An 18,938-nucleotide genomic window follows, 5' to 3' on the forward strand; every position below is an offset into this window, starting at 1 on the left:
AACTGATTTTCGATAAGGGTTTTATCGATAAAAAATATCGGGAGTAGCTATCGATTTAAAGCAAAGCTCGATATACGCGTGGAATACACGGACATTTTAGAAAAAATTTAGGTCTCTAGCTCTTGTATCTTCTGAAATCGACGCGTTCAAACATACTGACAGACGGACGGACGGACAGATAGACGGACAGGGCCAAATTCAGCTTGTCACCCTGATCAAGAATATATATACTTTGTGGGGTCTGCCACGCCTCCTTCTGCCTGTTACATACACTTCAAGAAAACCATTATACCCTGATTTTCCATTGAAAATGGGTTCAGGGTATAAAAAGGAGCATGTCCAGATTTGCGCTTGAGTCGTGTGTGTCTTTCATTAAGAATTTGGCCAGACGAAGAAAAACCTGTCTTGATTGTCGCTGAGCTTACGGGAATACATAAAATACTCCTAGCCCAAACTGGCAACCTAACACGTATTTAGATTTTACAATCCGTACCCACGGGTACCCACGGTTTCCCGATGAAAACCCAGCCCGTGCCCACTCCTAATACGGACAGACGGAGGGACAAGACGGACATTGCACAAAACCAATATACTGATTCACTTTCGTGAATGAGTATAACAATTAAAAAGGCTCTAGTCGAGACTGCCTAACTAGGAGATACCCTGAACCCTCCAAACTGATATTCGAATCAATCTGAACTTATTTTATGTATACATATGTATGTATGTACAGTGCTTATCATAATTATAGCCCACCCAGCAACTTAAAGTTCGAGCCAGTTTTAACAACATTTTTAAGATTTTTCAAAAATAAATTTTACAGCACTTTGTAGACTGGAGCATGTTTAGTGGATTTTATTAAAATTTTTGTTCAATTTATGGAAAACTAAGAAAGAACCGTTAACTTTTGCTCTGTGCTAGCATTTTTCCTTGCATTTTTGTGTATCATAATTATAGCCCACTGTCACAAAATTTGAGTTTATTTAGTGCGGAACAGACTTTTGGCACCTGTTTTTTTTTTATTTTTATTATTTGAAATTGTTATATTATCGTTTTTTCCTATGCTTTCTACTTTGTATGGTCCTGTATATTTAAAATCTAACTTATGACCTGTTTATTTTTATGTCTATTGAATTAAAACAAAATCTAAACTATTGCTATCGTAATAAATTTTTTGTTTTTATACTCATTCACGAAAGTGAATCAGTATATTGGTTTTGTGCAATGTCCGTCTTGCTGTCCGTCCGTCTGTCCGTCTGTCCGTCTGTCCGTCCGTCCGTCTGTCCGTCTGTCCGTATGAACGCAATCTATTTCGGCGCTATTGAAGCTAGAGACTTGAAATTTGGAACACATACTCGTGTATATCTCCGATTTATAAAGTGTTAAAATTTTCCCGATCCGCCCACTAGGGGCGTGGAAAATCGGAAAATGCATTTTCCGATATACCAGAAATCATGTTTGTTGAAGAGCTAGAAAGCTGAAACTTGGTATGTAGGTCAGCGTTGACCACCCAAGATCACGAGCTATGGCGGATATATCTACGCCCATTGGGGGCGTGGCAAATCGGATAAAACTGTATCTCCTAAAGTTGTAAACCTAGAATGCTGAAATTTTGCACGTCAGCTAATGGTATGATTCTATAAAGTCTGAAGATAAATTATAAGTCTACGCCCGTTGGGGGCGTGGCAAATCGGACCTGAAGATATAGTGATTTTTTAAATTCTCCTATATTTTGGACACTATTGATGGCAGAGACCTCAAATTTTGTATATATACTCGGACTGATCACCCAAGACCAAAAAGTTTTGTCGGATATATGTCCACCCACAGGGGGCGTGGCAAACCGCAAAAGTTTATATCTCCTAAAGTATAATAGCTAGAAGCTTCAAATTTGGATAGTTGAGTTACTGGTAGCCTCCTCTATCGATTCCCCAAAAATAATTTTTACGCTTCTTTAGGGGCGTGGCATATCGAAAAATACCCTGTCATTTTCACATTTTTTTAGGGTAAGCATTCAAACTTTGCAGTTAGGGTAACGTTATCTCTTTCTAAAAACTGACCAAAAATGAGGTGTCTACGCCCAGTTGGGGCGTGGCAAATCGGAAAAACCTGTATATTCTACAGTATTAGAACGAAACTTAACTACTAAATTGTTGATGGGATGTGAATGAGTATTCCGCAGTCGGTAACGCCCGACTGCAACGTTCTTACTTGTTTCTTATTTGTTTCTAGCATTAGCCTAGCTCTCTTATATGCCTGTTCTAGTCTGAATTTTGATTCCTTAGCATAGTCTTCTACATTATATAGTGGCTTAATTCTATCTATGCTATTAAAATCTTTTGGCAAGTTTGACGTTTTGCCGAACACGAGCTCATATGGACAATAGTCATGTGCCATAGAGGGTGTTGTGTTAAAACAATATACGAAGTATCTTAACCATACGTCCCAATCTGTCTTATCGACTGATATATAAGATCGTATGAACTCGTTAAGTGTTCTGTGGCTTCGTTCCACGGTACCTACTGTCTGGTGATGGTGTGCGGTTGAAGTTATGTTTTTAATTTTAAGATTTTTACATAAGTCTTCAATTATTGAATTTTTATATTCTGTACCCATGTCCGTAATGAACGTCTTCATTGGACCGTATACCAGAATAAAATTTTCAAATATAGCTTTTGCTACTGTTTTCGCACTTTTGTCTTTAATTGGAATTGCTACAAGGTATTTTGTTAGATCGCAGATTAAAGTTACTGCGTATTCGTTTCTGTATTCTGATTTGGGTAAAGGACCGATCGTGTCAACAATTACCCTGTCGAAAGCTCTCTGTGGAGTTTCGGTAATAGTTAATGGAGTCTTTGTGTGTTTAGTCGTTTTAGACTTTTGACACTTCTCACATTTTTTGATATAATTCGATATATCTTTTGTCATTTTATTCCAGTGATAATGCCTTTTTATTTTGGCTATCGTTCTGGCTATGCCAGTATGACCTCCTTGTATTGAGTCGTCATGGAACGTAAACAGTATTGCTTCTTTTTCTTTATTATTATCGTTTGATAATAGGGTCACCGGCTTGAGTAGCGCTACTCTTAAAGATTTTAAATATTTATTGCCCATTAATTTAAAAGATTCTATTGAGATAATCTCAAAGATCTTTTCGCTCGGTGCCACTTTGAGTTTGCTAATATTAAGTATACCGGCTTCTGATTCAAGCCTTTGAAAGAACTGACCTAAGTCAAAAGTTTCATTGGTGTACATATTGCTAACATCAATTCTTGCGATAACACTCTTTCCTTGTTTTAATAAACATAAAGAATTTGTTATTCGCAAGGTCACTACTTTTCGTACTTCGTCATTTACAATGACTTCGTATACGTTGGGCTTAGAAGCATTTGGAGTCTGCTTTTGCAAGACCTCCTTTTCTTTTTCTTTTCCTGCGCAGGAATTTAACTGTTTACTTTGATTTCTGGTAGTGACTTTCAGAATTTTATTATTTGTCTGTATATTTTTTAAGTCTTTTATCGTTATTCTAGATAGCGCATCGGCTACGTAGTTGTCTTTTCCCTTTAGAAATTCTACCGTAAAATTATATTCCTCTAGTTCAAGTCTTATTCTGGTGAGTTTGGAGCTCGGATTTGTCATTGAAAATAGATATGTGAGTGGCCTGTGATCTGTTTTGACAGTGAAGTGTCTACCATAAATGTATGGCCTGAAGTACGTTATTGCCCAATGTATGGCTGTTAGTTCCTGTTCTGTTGTGCTTTTATTACTTTCTCCTTTAGTAAAAGATCTTGATGCGTATGCTACCGGGAGTTGAAATCCATCTTTGTTTTGTGTAAGGACTGCTCCACAAGCTTGCTTACTGGTATCCGTTATAATGCAAAATTCTTTGCTGAAGTCTGGGTATTGGAGGAGTGTTGGATTCATTAATGCCGATTTTAGATGTTCGAAGGCGTTTTGGCAATCTGCCGTCCATTCGAATTTGACATCTTTTTTGCATAACTTTGTTATGTGACGAGAATAGTCGGCGAAGTTTTTAATGAATCGTCTGTAGTAATTACAAAAAGCTATAAATCTTCTGGCGCTGTCCGCATCATGTGGGACTGGATAATTTTGAATGACGTCGTATTTTTTGTCGTCGGGTAAGATTCCTTTATCTGTGCATTTATGTCCTAAGAAAGTGACTTCATGCATAAAAAATGAACATTTTTCTGGATGTAACTTTAGGTTGTGCTGCCTACATTTCTCAAAAACATCAGTTAAGTTTTTGAGCATATGCTTTTCGGAGCAACCAATGACTATTAAGTCTATTAAGACTATTAACCGCGTGAAGCGATATGAACCGTTTGTTGTTGAAAATGAAGTAATATCTCTTGATCTTTCTTCGAGTTCTATTTGGTGAAAACCTGACATTAAATCTAGGCATGAAAAGAATTTCGCTCTACCTAGTTAATCTAAAATATCATCAATTCTAGGGAGTGGAAATTTATCGGACAACAATTTTTTATTGATCTGACGATAGTCAATTACTAATCGCCATTTTTTCTTTTCAGAATTCGGAAGTGTTTTCTTGGGTACTAATAACAAAGGGCTATTATAGGGAGATACGGACGGTTCGACTATTTTGTCGTCAATTAGTTTTTTGACTTGTTTCTGAATTTCTTCTTTTTGGCTGTGAGGATTTCTATAATTATACTCATTCACGAAAGTGAATCAGTATATTGGTTTTGTGCAATGTCCGTCTTGCTGTCCGTCCGTCTGTCCGTCTGTCCGTCTGTCCGTCTGTCCGTCCGTCCGTCTGTCCGTCTGTCCGTATGAACGCAATCTATTTCGGCGCTATTGAAGCTAGAGACTTGAAATTTGGAACACATACTCGTGTATATCTCCGATTTATAAAGTGTTAAAATTTTCCCGATCCGCCCACTAGGGGCGTGGCAAATCGGAAAATGCATTTTCCGATATACCAGAAATCATGTTTGTTGAAGAGCTAGAAAGCTGAAACTTGGTATGTAGGTCAGCGTTGACCACCCAAGATCACGAGCTATGGCGGATATATCTACGCCCATTGGGGGCGTGGCAAATCGGATAAAACTGTATCTCCTAAAGTTGTAAACCTAGAATGCTGAAATTTTGCACGTCAGCTAATGGTATGATTCTATAAAGTCTGAAGATAAATTATAAGTCTACGCCCGTTGGGGGCGTGGCAAATCGGACCTGAAGATATAGTGATTTTTTAAATTCTCCTATATTTTGGACACTATTGATGGCAGAGACCTCAAATTTTGTATATATACTCGGACTGATCACCCAAGACCAAAAAGTTTTGTCGGATATATGTCCACCCACAGGGGGCGTGGCAAACCGCAAAAGTTTATATCTCCTAAAGTATAATAGCTAGAAGCTTCAAATTTGGATAGTTGAGTTACTGGTAGCCTCCTCTATCGATTCCCCAAAAATAATTTTTACGCTTCTTTAGGGGCGTGGCATATCGAAAAATACCCTGTCATTTTCACATTTTTTTAGGGTAAGCATTCAAACTTTGCAGTTAGGGTAACGTTATCTCTTTCTAAAAACTGACCAAAAATGAGGTGTCTACGCCCAGTTGGGGCGTGGCAAATCGGAAAAACCTGTATATTCTACAGTATTAGAACGAAACTTAACTACTAAATTGTTGATGGGATGTGAATGAGTATTCCGCAGTCGGTAACGCCCGACTGCAACGTTCTTACTTGTTTTTTATATATATCGGTTCATCATCTTTCAATCTCAGTTTTTGTTTATAGAAATTATTTGTGGTCATTGGTTCGGTTTCTAAACCAAACACATCACTATATTGTACGCACAGTGACGTTAGCTGTCTATGGAATAATGGCGGAAAATTTTTTGATAGCTGGCTTAGTACAATTTTTTCTCTTTTTTCTGGAGTTGTTGTAACTACTTCGTAGTTTGAAAGTGGTTCATGTTTTAAACTATTTATGCTAATTAATTGGTCTTCGTTAGTTGTATTCAGTATTCTTAAGAATGCGTTTTGAGAATTTACTATGGTATTTGCTATGTAAACACCATGCTGAATTTCTTGATTTGGAATAAGTATACTTTCTTCTTCTGAGTTTATTTTAATGTTTCTGATTACTTGAGATCTTGCTGGCAGTATTAAGGAGTTGTTGCCAGAACTGTATGTTATTTGAACATAAATGGGATATTTTAAATTGTTTGGTCTAATTATTAGCCAGTCTTCAGTTGGATTGAAATCCAATACGCAGTTATATTTCTTTATGAAATCTATTCCTAGTATTCCATCACATGGAATAGCAAAGTTTGTATTCACGATGTGAAAATCGTGTGGAATTATATATTTTGAAGTTTGTATTTCTATAGACAAAATCCTTTGGATTTAGTAACTTCCTTACATATTCCTTGTATGTTAATTATATTGTTTGTTTGGATGTTTTGATAAACATCCGAATTTTCTTTTAATATTGAGATGTCTGCGCCGGTGTCGACTAAAAAGACTAATTCATTTCCTGTACTAGCGTTTGTGAATTTTACATATATATTTTTGCTGAGATTGATAGTGTGAATTTCCGATATCTTTACTGCTGATTTTCTAAAGGGTTTTGTGAGTTTCCCGATGTGTTTTGGGCCACCCTAACATTGTTGTTATTATTGTTATTATTGTATCGGTTATAACCGCTGTTCTGCTGGTTATTTCCTCTACTGCTTCCTCTATTACTTCTATTATTATAATTTCCTCTATTGTTTCCTCTATAGTTATTTTGATTGGTGTTTTGGTAGTTGTAGCGATCATTATTATTATTATAATAACCGCGGCCATTGCCTCTACCACGACCTCTGTTATTGAAATTACCTCGACCCCTTTGGGTGTAGAACACCGTGTTTGGATTTCCGGTCATTTCTGTACTATATTGTACATATTTGGCTATGGCATCGTTCATTGTTTTGAAGTTGCCAGCCTCAAGGATTGTTTTTAATTTACTCTGTTCGCAATTGTTAATCATTGCGTCAATGGCTTCCTTGGTACTGAATTTATCAGCATGTTCCGCTGGTAACCCTTCATCAATATACGAAGCCTCAAGAAGCCTTCGTAAATTGTCTATTTCGGTCGTGAATTTCTCGGCGGTTTTTCCTTTTTGTATAGTTTTAGATAGTTTGGCCTTTACTACGTCGGATGTTTCACCAACTATAGTATCTTGAAGTTTTTTTATTATAGCTTTTATAGTTGTTTCGTCTTGGACTTTATATAATATTGAGCCAATAATTTTTGATTTTATTACTTCAACAGCTATATCTTCAAATGTGCCTTTTGTAAGATCTACTAACTTCAAAGCTCTTATGAATCTTTGAAGATGTATTCTTTGTCCGTTGAATTCCGGAATGGCATTTGAAATGTCCTTTATAAAAGCTCTTTGATCGTTTATATTTGCCATTATGTTTATTTTTCTATCTACTATACTTGTATTAGAATCTATGTCTGAATATTCTTCTATTTCATTATCGGGTTCCGATAATGTAAATAGGGCTGGTATTGTTAGATCGTTTAGATCTTTTTCTTTTATCTGAGTTTCGGACTCAGAATCGGAATTTTCGTCAGCTGATTCTATGTTAGTGAATATAGCTAGAGGTGTGTTCAATACGGTTGGTATGAATATATCTAACTTATATTTTTCTTTTACGTTTATAAGGTTCGAACGTAGTTTGATCAATAGTTTTGAAATCTTTGTCCAATTCGATTTGCCAATTATTTCTCTATTGTCATTTACTAACGTTCGTGCGTCGTTGAATGAATCAACGAGAATTTTCGCATGCTTATTTAACGTTTCTTTTTGTATTGTCCTATTCTGTGTTACACATTTATAAGACTTGCTAAATTTTTCTTTTATTTCGCGTATATGGAGGCTGAGTTGTTCCCAATTCATTCTTAGGATTGAAAAGCTTGTTAGCGATGCGATCGCACCATAACTTTTTGGATTGTCCTAGTATGGGGTTATATTCAGTTACAATTTTAGCCTGTAAATAAGTAATGGTTGTCGCTAAGACAAGACGTTGCTCGATTTGGGTCAGACCATCTAATGGACATGTAACACCACCGAACGTTTCCATATATTCTCCTGAGAATTCATATACGCTGTTGAAGCACATTTAATGATCTCACTACGAATTCTGGCTCTCTGCTGAGTACTTGCTGACATAGGTCTCTAATATGTGCGTTTGACATTTTAGTTATTTCCTATATACTAGACAAATATTTGTGTTTTGAGTGTGTTTTTATTATTAGACATATATAAAAGTTTTCTCTTTTTTTTATACCCTGAACCCATTGAAAATGGGAAATCAGGGTATAATGGTTTTGTTAAAAGTATGTAACAGGCAGAAGGAGGCGTGGCAGACCCCACAAAGTATATATATTCTTGATCAGGGCGACGAGCTGAGTCGATTTGGCCCTGTCCGTCTGTCTGTCCGTCCGTCCGTCCGTATGTATGAACGCGTCGATTTCAGAAGATATAAGAGCTAGAGACTTCAAATTTTTTTTGAAAATGTCCGTAATTACAGCGCGCATATCAAGTTTATCATTAAAAATCGCTAACTCATCCCGATCTTTTTTTATCGATAAAAAACCTTATCGAAAACCAATTATAAAATTATATCTTCTACACCCTTATTGCTAGAGTCTCCAAACTTTTAATGTATGCTTATATGCAATTTATACAATTTCGGTTTTTGTTAAAATTTACCCCCCACCCTTAAATTCACCCCCTCACCCTCACTTTTGTAAAAAGCGTATTTCAAATACTAGAGACTTGGGCTTTGGAATATACACACATATTCACCATATGATTACGCTCTAAAAGTTTCATTAAGATCGTATGTCTGCAAAAGAAATTATTTAACAAATAAATTCTCATAATATTGCCCACACTGCAGCGCAGTCCAAGCGCAGTCGCTGCTTACTGCGCAGTTAGCAGAGCGCAGGCTTATGCGTGCGTGTGGATGCATGTGTATGTATGTGTGCATAAAAGAAGTGCAGAATGATTAGAATATCAGCTTGGAGGGCTCAGGGTATCTCGTAGTCGAGCAGTCTCGACTTTAGCTTTCTTACTTGTTTTAATTTATTCCTGTTTAGACCGTCTGTGCATTTATTTAGATCTTGTCTAGATCATTAGCTTGGCTTAAGGCCCTCTTTGTAATGCATTTGTTATGCAGCAAATATGCTTTATAAATTACATATGCACTCATAATAATGACGATTATAAACAGCAATATATTTGTTATTTTAGAGTCCATATTATTTGACTCAATTTTGTTTATTACGTTAGCAGTGGAATCCACTACCTTTGTGTCTACGAGTCCCATTTTGGGTGCTACTCTTAATTCGACTAATTTCTCTGATTCTATTTCTTCAAATTTACTTATGCTATTACTTCGCATAGAAGTATAAAACGATAATATAATGATTCTCGATAAGGTGCATTTCTTATATATTTATTATATATATATATTTTTTTTTTAATTCATAATCAACTACTTATTTTTTTTTTTTTTTTTTATTTTTAATTTTGTTATTCTTAATTTTTTTCACTTCGTCATTTATATTCTTTCTAATATAGTTTTCCTATTCGATCAGCGCAGTGATCTCCTGTCTAATGTTTCGTATGGCTGTCAGGCCATACTCTATTACGAGCAACGCAATTATCGCTCAGTATTACAAACATATCTTTACATTTCATGACTTAATTTAATTCCTAGTTTAACAATTTTTCTTTTAAATCTAAATTTATTTATATATATATATATAGAAATATGTTGCGCGCTCTATGTAGCGCTGCCGGCCCTATAGTACTTGGTCTGTTGGGGCGCCGGTGCTGGTTCCGCACAGGCTGTTGGGGCGCCGGTGCTGGTCCTTTTCATACATGTGTATACGCAGTGAGGCGTCTCCAGTGGTCCAGCGCAGTCAGCAGGGCATGTATCTTCCGGTTTTGTTTTGATTTCCTTTTTTGGTGGTACTGCTTGAAATTTGATATCGTTAATAATTTTTACTTTCTTGATGCTTTTTTCGTTTGTAGAGGATGAGCTTTTATATTTTTGCTGAATCGACTCGATATTGTCGATTTCTGCTTGTATTTTATTGCCTCTTTCCCAACTTATTTTCGTGTTGGTGGCAAATAACAGCTTTAGGAGTTCGGCTTTTTTATTCTTAAGCCTTCTATTAACTCCACTGCGCCTATTTTTAGGCATAGCTCAGAGCCTCTACTCACTCAGTTGATGTTGACATTCTTGGCCTTCTCGCTGGATGTGCGCGGCTACTTGTTGTCCTCGTCGACGTTGCTGCTGTACTTCTGGGCCTGCTGCTGCTGTTGTTGCTGATCCGGTTAGTCCTTAAAAGGACTGGTCACGGTCGCCATGTTGAAGCACATTTAACACAAGTCGAGAGCCTGCTGGCATGAATCGTTGTTGGATACTAAATAGTCGATTTCATCTGCTATTCTATAAAACATTTATTTTCAGTGGCACGTCTGTGCCTTTTTAGACTTCTTTTAATAATGAATTTACAGAATATATATTATATTCTTATAGCTAGAGCCGCATAGCTGTGCTGCCGGTTACGCCAGCAGCAGAGCGGCTTCGTTCATATGCATATATGCTTAGGTATAAGTGTTTATATATTAGCTTAATGGTCTGGCGAGAGTCGCAGACGGAGAGGGGGTAATGTGTCCACTTGTTTACGAAACAGTCGCGCATGCAAAATATGCCACCTCAGCGGAGTTAGTGCACATTTGAGGCCAATGCACTTGAGAGTGATCATATTACTTCTTATGTATGTATGTTTAATTGTAACAATGTATTTGTGACATTCTTTGTGTATGTAAATATATATGTTACTGAGTACAGTGAACATTTGATAAAGTGGACATACTACAGAACAGTGAAGAGTATATTCAGACTCTGGATAGTAGTCTCATTCCATATTTAAGGGAATTACGTGAGAAACCAATGGTTTTCCAACAGGATAATGCCAGAATCCATGTGAGCAGACGTACAAAGGAGTGTTTGGAGCAATGTCATGTTGATGTCCTTGACTGGCCAGCATGTTTTTCAGATCTCCACCCGATAGAAAATGTCTGGGGTAATCTTGCAAGACATGTGTATGCCAAAAATCGCCAATTAGACAGACAGTTGGATATCTTAAAACGCAAATTCTAAATGAATGACAAAGTTTCGAAAAGGACCTTTTATTAAATTTAGTGGTTTCAATGAGGATGAGAATTTTTGAGTTAAATAAAGCAAATGGAGGCCGGACTAAGTATTACCATTAGTTTTTCCATCAATCCGCAACGAATTCGGATTTTTTTTACCAAAATATGAATATGGGCTATAATTTTGATACAGGAAATGGTGCTGCTTTTCTTTATTTTTTACTCCTTTTTAAGAAATCGTTATTAAATTGTTAATTTTAATCGAAAAAGTTTTTTGTCATTCATAATTGAAATACTGAACTACTTTTTATACCCTGAACCCATTTTCAATGGGAAATCGGGGTATAATGGTTTTGTTGAAATGTATGTAACAGGCAGAAGGAGGCGTGGCAGACCCCACAAAGTATATATATTCTTGATCAGGGCGACGAGCTGAGTTGATTTGGCCCTGTCCGTCTGTCTGTCCGTCTGTCCGTATGTATGAACGCGTCGATTTCAGAAGATATAAGAGCTAGAGACTTCAAATTTTTTTTGAAAATGTCCGTAATTACAGCGCGCATATCAAGTTTATCATTAAAAATCGATAACTCATACCGATCTTTTTTTATCGATAAAAAACCTTATCGAAAACCAGTTATAAAATTATATCTTCTACACCTTTATTGCTAGAGTCTCCAAATTTTTATTGTATGCTTATATGCAATTTATACAATTTCGATTTTTGTTAAAATTTACCCCCCACCTCTAAATTCACGAGCACGCCTTTTGCCGCTTGGGCATGACAAAGGCTAACAGTGTGCCTGTGTTTATTAAAACAACTGCCAGCTGGGCGTGGAGCGTATAAGCAAAGCGACGAAGGAGGATGTTGGTATTTTCATATTCGATCAACATATGCACAATATTAAAGCTGAGAAACTTATCAATGATTTTCGTCTCTCTACTTTCAGTATATTGGCAACAATAATGGTCAGCACAACATTGACAACATTGGCTGGACAAACAACTAGTAGCACTAATCATCATCACCAACATCATCATCAGCAGCACCAGCAGCCACAGCAGTATCAACAGCAACCGCCTCATCACAGCAGTAACGGTAGCAGCTATAGCAGCTACCATCGCCTGCAAGCCCCAGCAACAACAGGAGCATCACCTACAGTCGTAGCTGGCGCTCATCAACGCAATCATTACGCGCACAACGAATTGGAGAACGACTGTGACAGCAGCAACACCTCCAACAGCAATTGCGGCTATCAACCACAGCAACCATTGACTTTATCCCAGGCGCTGCTCTCGACTTCGCCACCGCTGGACGATCAAATAAATTTGCTATTTCCCAAGTGCCGACCCAAACAACAACAGCAGCAACAGCAACAGCTGTCGAGCAGTGGCAATCGACAACAGCATGAAGACAGTGTTGATATAAATTTGAACAGTGCGAACAACACAACAGTAGCAGCAGCGACTGCAGAGATAACTGGAAGCAGCTCACCCGTTGTCACATCCATCAACACGCTTAGCTACTATAAAAGTGTGAACATAATAACACAGTCTCCTCCACCGCATTCAGCTTCGTCCCACTCTTCGGAGTCGCTGTCTTCGGTCACGCCGCGCATTTCGACAAATCCATTTTTGTGCGCACCACTGACACCACCAACACCGCCAACTGTTACATCGAACGGGGGCGATACGGACGTCGACGGTATTCTATTAACAGAGGACGAGGGCTTACAACAACCGCCGCAGCAGAAACAGCTTATTGAAGAGTCGGTGCCACAGACGGCATATCCTGCTTCTTTCTACTATCACACAGGCGATACCAGGCGTAGCCACAGCTATACAGATATGCCGCGAAAACGGAATAGCGCTATATCAGTCAACAGGCAACACCAACATCATGCGCTGCTTAACGGCATCAGCAACAACAACATCGGAAACGAAGCTGCATCGAACAGTCATAATCCATTTATCAAGGAGCAGTACTGGGAGTCGCCCACTACATATGCTAGCTCGTTGTTGCACTCACCTACGGAGTATCGTGATGAGCATCAACAGAAGCAGCAGCAAGAACAGCAGCAACTACCGCAACACACGTCGGCACGACGAGCCTATCATCAGCAAAGGGAGCAACTCGCGCCACTATTATACAGCATCGGACAGAGGCAAACGCAAACCCAAGCGCTGTCGCAATCGCAGAATCTTAAAGCGCCCCACGTAATGCGCGCGGGTCGCAGTCCCGTTACTCACAACTTGTCAGCTGTTGATTTTGGCACACAACATCAACCGACGCTTAGCGCCAGCAATCCGTGCGCCGAGGGGCTAACTCCACTGGCTAGCCACTATCTGTATGGCAGCAAATCGTCCCTGAATGAGCATCCAACCGATTGGGAGCCACGTGAGCAGCGTAAACAACGGTTGCGTGATGAGCGTGAACGCGAAAGAGAACAAGAACGACAGCGTGAGCAATTGCTGCTGGAACAACAGCAGCATCTTCAGCTGCAAGATGCGCATACAACACGCGATAATCACTTGAGCCACCTTGCTTCAGCACAAAAACATGAACAGCAGCAGTGCAAGCGGCTCGTCAATAACGACGATCGATTGATCAATAACACTGTCAATGAGTCAGCTGTCAGCAGCTATGGAGAAGCCGATACCTCAGAGAGTTGGCAGCGTAAGTATCTGATCAACATACAATGAGATCCTTGATAAGAATATACTTATTGAACTTGGGTCTTACCCTAAGTACATTTTCTCAGCTTCTCGTTCCCTTTGGGGAATTCATATACTAACAACATTAGGCTTCAGTTCCATGGTTTGGGACTGCTAAAATGTTTGAGTTGATTTAACTGCCCTTATTCATTCAAGCCCTACCAGTCTATTAGTTTGCATTTATGGGGATGACCCCGAATTTATTAAATTGAAGCAAATCATATATTATAACGTGATACCGCCGACAGAATGAAGGGCCTGCCCAAAATGTTTATAAGGTCCAAAGTTAGTTCTCATGTTTCTTTAACAGATCTACGCGTAACGACCGAATCAAATGCCCTGCCTTCGGAGGAGATCAAAAGCAGCAAACAGCAAACCGCTAACAAAACACATTTAGGCAGCCAAAGTCGCGCTCATGTCATGCTTGAGCCACCTACGCGACGCATCGTCGATGATGACGCAGCCTATCGAAATGGCTGGCAACTGGAAAGTAACTACACACTGGCCGTAGAGTCACGTCATGGCATCATAGGTGAGTAGGCCAATCATGCACACATATATACATATAGTAGGTATATATTAAATCGTCTAATCAATTGGTCTCACAATGCCCAGAATATGAGGGCTCCCCCAGACGCATTGGCTTTGCGACCAGTAACAGTCCCGCTGCTGACGAGCCTGAGGCAGCAGTTGACACAATAAAAGCAACTGCAGCTACGCCAACAATGGCAGCTCTGCAAACCATCAGTTGCAAAACAATTGCGGCCAACTCATTGCAGAAGACAGCGGCTCATGCAGCACTTGCTGCGCTTGCCCAGTGCCAGCCGTCGCAACAGCCACAGGCAAATCCAATTCGCCCCGGCTTTCCACAGGTAAAGTTGGTAATTCTCAAAAGCCACTTCAGTGTTCATATATTATTGCATATATTTTTGCAGCGCATAATATCGCCACCGCGTGAGCTGCGCAGCAGTTCCCCCACACAGCAGCAGCAACAGTATTATAACTATGGTAGTAATCATAGCAATAATAACAACAACAAGGCAGCATGCAGTGACAACAATGCCGAAGATACAAGCAATGATGTCTCTGAAATTGGCACCATATCCGATTTAACCACGCCAGAGGCACTCATTACGGCTACGCCCAACGAGTTAACGAGCTGTGCGGCCACTTCACCGCCACCTGCAGCAGCAACACCAACCACGGTAACAGCCACAGCAACAGCAACATTGGCGGCAACCACAATAACAGCAATCGCCAGCAACTCTTCGGCCATCGGTACAACACCAGGTCAATTAAGCCTGCATACCAAATCATCAACATTTGATTACCTCTACGAATTTTCTGAGACGCGCAAAGTACTAGAAGAGTTCTTCAAGTGTCCGTCGAACGACGAACAGCCCATTTTGGAGAATGGCAGCGATGTGGACAGCATTGTAAGTATACAAGAAAGTTAAGTTAGAGTGCTCTAATCGAAACTGCTCAATTAGGAGTCTTCTAAACCCTGCAAAGAGCCGATATTCAAATAACTTTACGCCTCTTCCATGCACACATACACATACACACACACCTACAGGGCGAGCTCTGCTCCTCTGTGGTAGGCGTGGCAAAACCCATAAATGATGTATATTCTTGATCGATGTCCGTCTGTCCATCCGTCCGTCCTTATGTATGTACGCTTTGATCTCAGAAGATATACAGGCTAAAGACTAAAATGTCCGTCTTGCTGTCCGTCCGTATGAACGCAATTTATTTATTTGGAACACATACTCGTGTATATCTCTGACTTATAAAGTGTTAAAATGTTCCCGATCCACCCACCAGGGGCGTGGCGAATCGGAAAATGCATGTTCCGATATGCCAGAAATCATGTTAGTTGAAGAGCCAGAAAGCTGAAATTTGGTATGTAGGTCCGCGTCGACCACCCAAGGTCACGAGCTATGGCGGAAATATCTCCGCCCATGTGGGGCGTGGCAAATCGGATAAAACTGTATCTCCAAGAGTTTTACAGATAGAGCGCTGAAATTTTGCACGTCAGCTAATGTTATGATTCTATAAAGTTAAAGACAAAAAAATTTAAGTCTACACCCATAAGGGGCGTGGCAAATCGGACCTTAAGATATAGTGATTTTTTAAGTTCTGCTGTATTTTGGACACTATTGATGCCAGAGACCTCAAATTTTGTATATATACTCGGACTGATCACCCAAGACCACAAGGTTTTGTCGGATATATGTCCGCCCACAGGGGGCGTGGCAAACCGCAAACGTTTATATCTCCTAAAGTATAATAGCTAGAAGCTTCATTTGGATAGTTAAGTTACTAGTAACCTCCTCTGTCGATGACTGAAAAATAATGTTTACGCCTCTTTAGGGGCGTGGCGTATCGAAAAATACCCTGTAATTTTTACATTTTTTGCGGGTAAGCATTCAAATCTTGCAGTTAGGGTACCGCTATCACGTTTTAAGAACTGACCAAAAATGAGGTGTCTACGCCCAGTAGGGACGTGGCAAATCGGAAAAACTGTATTTTCTACAGTATTAAAGCGAAACTTAACTACTAAATTGTTTACGGGATGTGAATGAGTATTCCGTTCTTACTCGTTTTTTTTTTTTTTTTATCCCATTAAAATTGGAAAATCATCGATAGCTATTGCTATCATTATTGCATCATTGCATTCAAATTACATATATAATTTATACAATTTTGATTTTTATTATATATTTATATCCATATACCGGCTTCAAGCTAGCAGCAGATCAGCGCGATTTTCCTATACATGTGCACACACTCATCTATTCTATGCGTACAGACAGAAAAGCGCCTTTTCTCACATTCTTAGAATTTCGATTGATTTCTGGACTTTCTAGTCGTTACTGTAGTTTTGTCAGATGACGCTCTCTCATTAAGTATGTATCTCATGCATGTAATTGCCAACGCACAAGTTTCTAGTATTTGAAATAAGTTGTATAAATTGCATATAAGCATACATAAAAATTAGGAGACTCTAGCAATAAAGGTGTAGAAGATATAATTTTATAACTGGTTTTCGATAAGGTTTTTTATCGATAAAAAAAGATTGGGATGAGTTATCGATTTTTATACCCTGAACCCATTTTCAATGGGAAATCAGGGTATAATGGTTTTGTTGAAATGTATGTAACAGGCAGAAGGAGGCGTGGCAGACCCCACAAAGTATATATATTCTTGATCAGGGCGACGAGCTGAGTTGATTTGGCCCTGTCCGCCTGTCTGTCCGTCCGTCCGTCTGTCTGTATGTTTGAACGCGTCGATTTCAGAAGATACAAGAGCTAGGGACGTAAATTTTTTTGTAAAATGTCCGTGTATTCCACGCGTATATCGAGTTTTGCTTTAAATCGATAGCTACTCCCGATATTTTTTTATCGATAAAAACCCTTATCGAAAATCAGTTATAGAATTATGTCTCCTACAACTTTGAAGCTAAAATTTCAAAATTTTCAATGTAGATTTATATGCAATTTGTTAAAGTTTAACCCCCACCCCTATATCCACCCCCTCACCCTCACCTTTGTAAAAGGTAGAGGTAGTAGAGACCTGTGCTTTGGAATGTGCTTATAAAATAATGGAGATTATACTAATCGTGTTATAATCATCCCTGAGAACAATTAGTGACCCCAATACATCTCCATACCACCAATTCAGAGCATCGAATTCTGTACTATATGGTATATTATATATACTGTACAAAATGAGTACAGTATTTTTAAGAACACTTTACTACTGTACAGTGCTGTGGTACTGGAAATGAATACATTCATGCAGATCTGTAGTATACATACATATACGAGTATATAGTATCTGACCTACATCATAGTATAATTAAACATTAAATTTGTATTTATGCAGGATATACAGTACGAGTTTCACAGAAACTTTGAACGTGACGAAGAGGAGAATCTGGATAGGGACGAAAACGAGGAAGATGATGAAAACGAGGAGATAGTGGATGAGGATGATCATATCGAGCAGGATTATCGCCAGCAGCAGCAGCAGCAGAAACATCAACAGCAACAACTACAATTGATGCAACAGCCGCTCACATCCGATCGCCATGTAGGCACATATACACAGCCGCAGTTGCAGTTGCAGTCGCAGTTACAGTTACAGGCGCAGCTGCAGTCACAGCCAGCACAGCTGCCACGACATTACAGCGGCAGTCCACTAATGCGGGACTTTGACTTTTTCCGCGAAACGGCAAGTCGCAGCAGCGGCGAGCGAGAAGGCGAACAGGATGGACTAAATCACAACCAGTTACTGAGCACCGGTAGTGGCAGCTGCTTGGGCCAAAGCGTGGGCCAGACCGTGAGTGTTGGCCTGACAGGCACACATAACTATCGCTACTCGCCGGAGACCACGGACTATGACTCTAACTGCGGCGACCTTGACAGTGAGTATCTTGCTATTGATCTATCCTACAAATTCTTTCGCATTTATCTGTATCACAGGCCTCTCAGGCGAAATAAATGGCGGTTTGTCTACATCCTGTTCAAACTATGCCAAGTACTATGCCTCGGCCATGCCCGTTTTGGAGGATGGCCTCTCCTCGGGACACACCAGTGACACAGAGAACAATAATAACAAGAACCAAGTACAGCTGGGTGTCCAAGCAAATCCGAGCCAGACACAAGGACTAAGTCAGAGTCAGGGTCAGAATCAGGGCAATCTCAGCGCAAGCACCAGCATTGGCGGCGGCATTTCTATGCTAATGGACATGCAACGGATCTCAACAAACAACAGCCTAAACAGCATGCAAAACCTAACCGTCTCCGTCGACAGCAATGGGGTCGGCCATCAGCTCAGTCATACGAGTCCCAGTAACGGACACGCCACGCAACACCAGCAGCAACCATCACATCGTTCACATCAACGAGAACTGCTCGGCCAGAGCCCCAGCAACAATAGCAATAGCAAAGTGTTTAAGAGCATAGATCCAGAGTTGGACTCCCTCTACTCAATCAGTAAGTAGATAATAAG

At 39.5% G+C, this 18,938-nt stretch overlaps 2 protein-coding genes across 39 annotated transcripts in view; one reads left to right on the top strand and one right to left on the bottom strand.

Annotated features, from left to right (window-relative positions):
- X11Lbeta (amyloid-beta A4 precursor protein-binding family A member X11Lbeta) overlaps positions 1–18,938 on the top strand; it is a 154,235-nt gene that overhangs the window by 104,268 nt on the left and 31,029 nt on the right. For all 38 annotated transcript variants that reach the window (XM_089475005.1, XM_089475043.1, XM_089475020.1 and 35 more), the window contains 6 exons: positions 12,158–13,884; positions 14,233–14,454; positions 14,538–14,794; positions 14,858–15,358; positions 17,811–18,351; positions 18,410–18,922. In XM_089475005.1, the coding sequence (XP_089331131.1) occupies positions 12,174–13,884; positions 14,233–14,454; positions 14,538–14,794; positions 14,858–15,358; positions 17,811–18,351; positions 18,410–18,922 (3,745 nt within the window). In that variant the 5' untranslated portion in view covers positions 12,158–12,173. The remainder of the gene's footprint in view (positions 1–12,157; positions 13,885–14,232; positions 14,455–14,537; positions 14,795–14,857; positions 15,359–17,810; positions 18,352–18,409; positions 18,923–18,938) is intronic.
- Positions 9,105–10,819, bottom strand: LOC149268169 (uncharacterized). The gene is made up of 3 exons (XM_089473479.1): positions 10,789–10,819; positions 10,277–10,401; positions 9,105–10,245 (listed from the first exon to the last, which is right to left on the bottom strand). The coding sequence occupies exons 1-3, from the start codon at positions 10,817–10,819 to the stop codon at positions 9,829–9,831; spliced, it is 573 nt and encodes a 190-aa protein (XP_089329605.1). The 3' UTR covers positions 9,105–9,828.

The sequence above is a fragment of the Drosophila arizonae genome, chromosome X (assembly GCF_054131065.1).
Source record: "Drosophila arizonae isolate 15081-1271.41 chromosome X, UAZ_ARI_1.0, whole genome shotgun sequence".
Taxonomy (NCBI): Eukaryota; Metazoa; Arthropoda; class Insecta; order Diptera; family Drosophilidae; genus Drosophila; species Drosophila arizonae.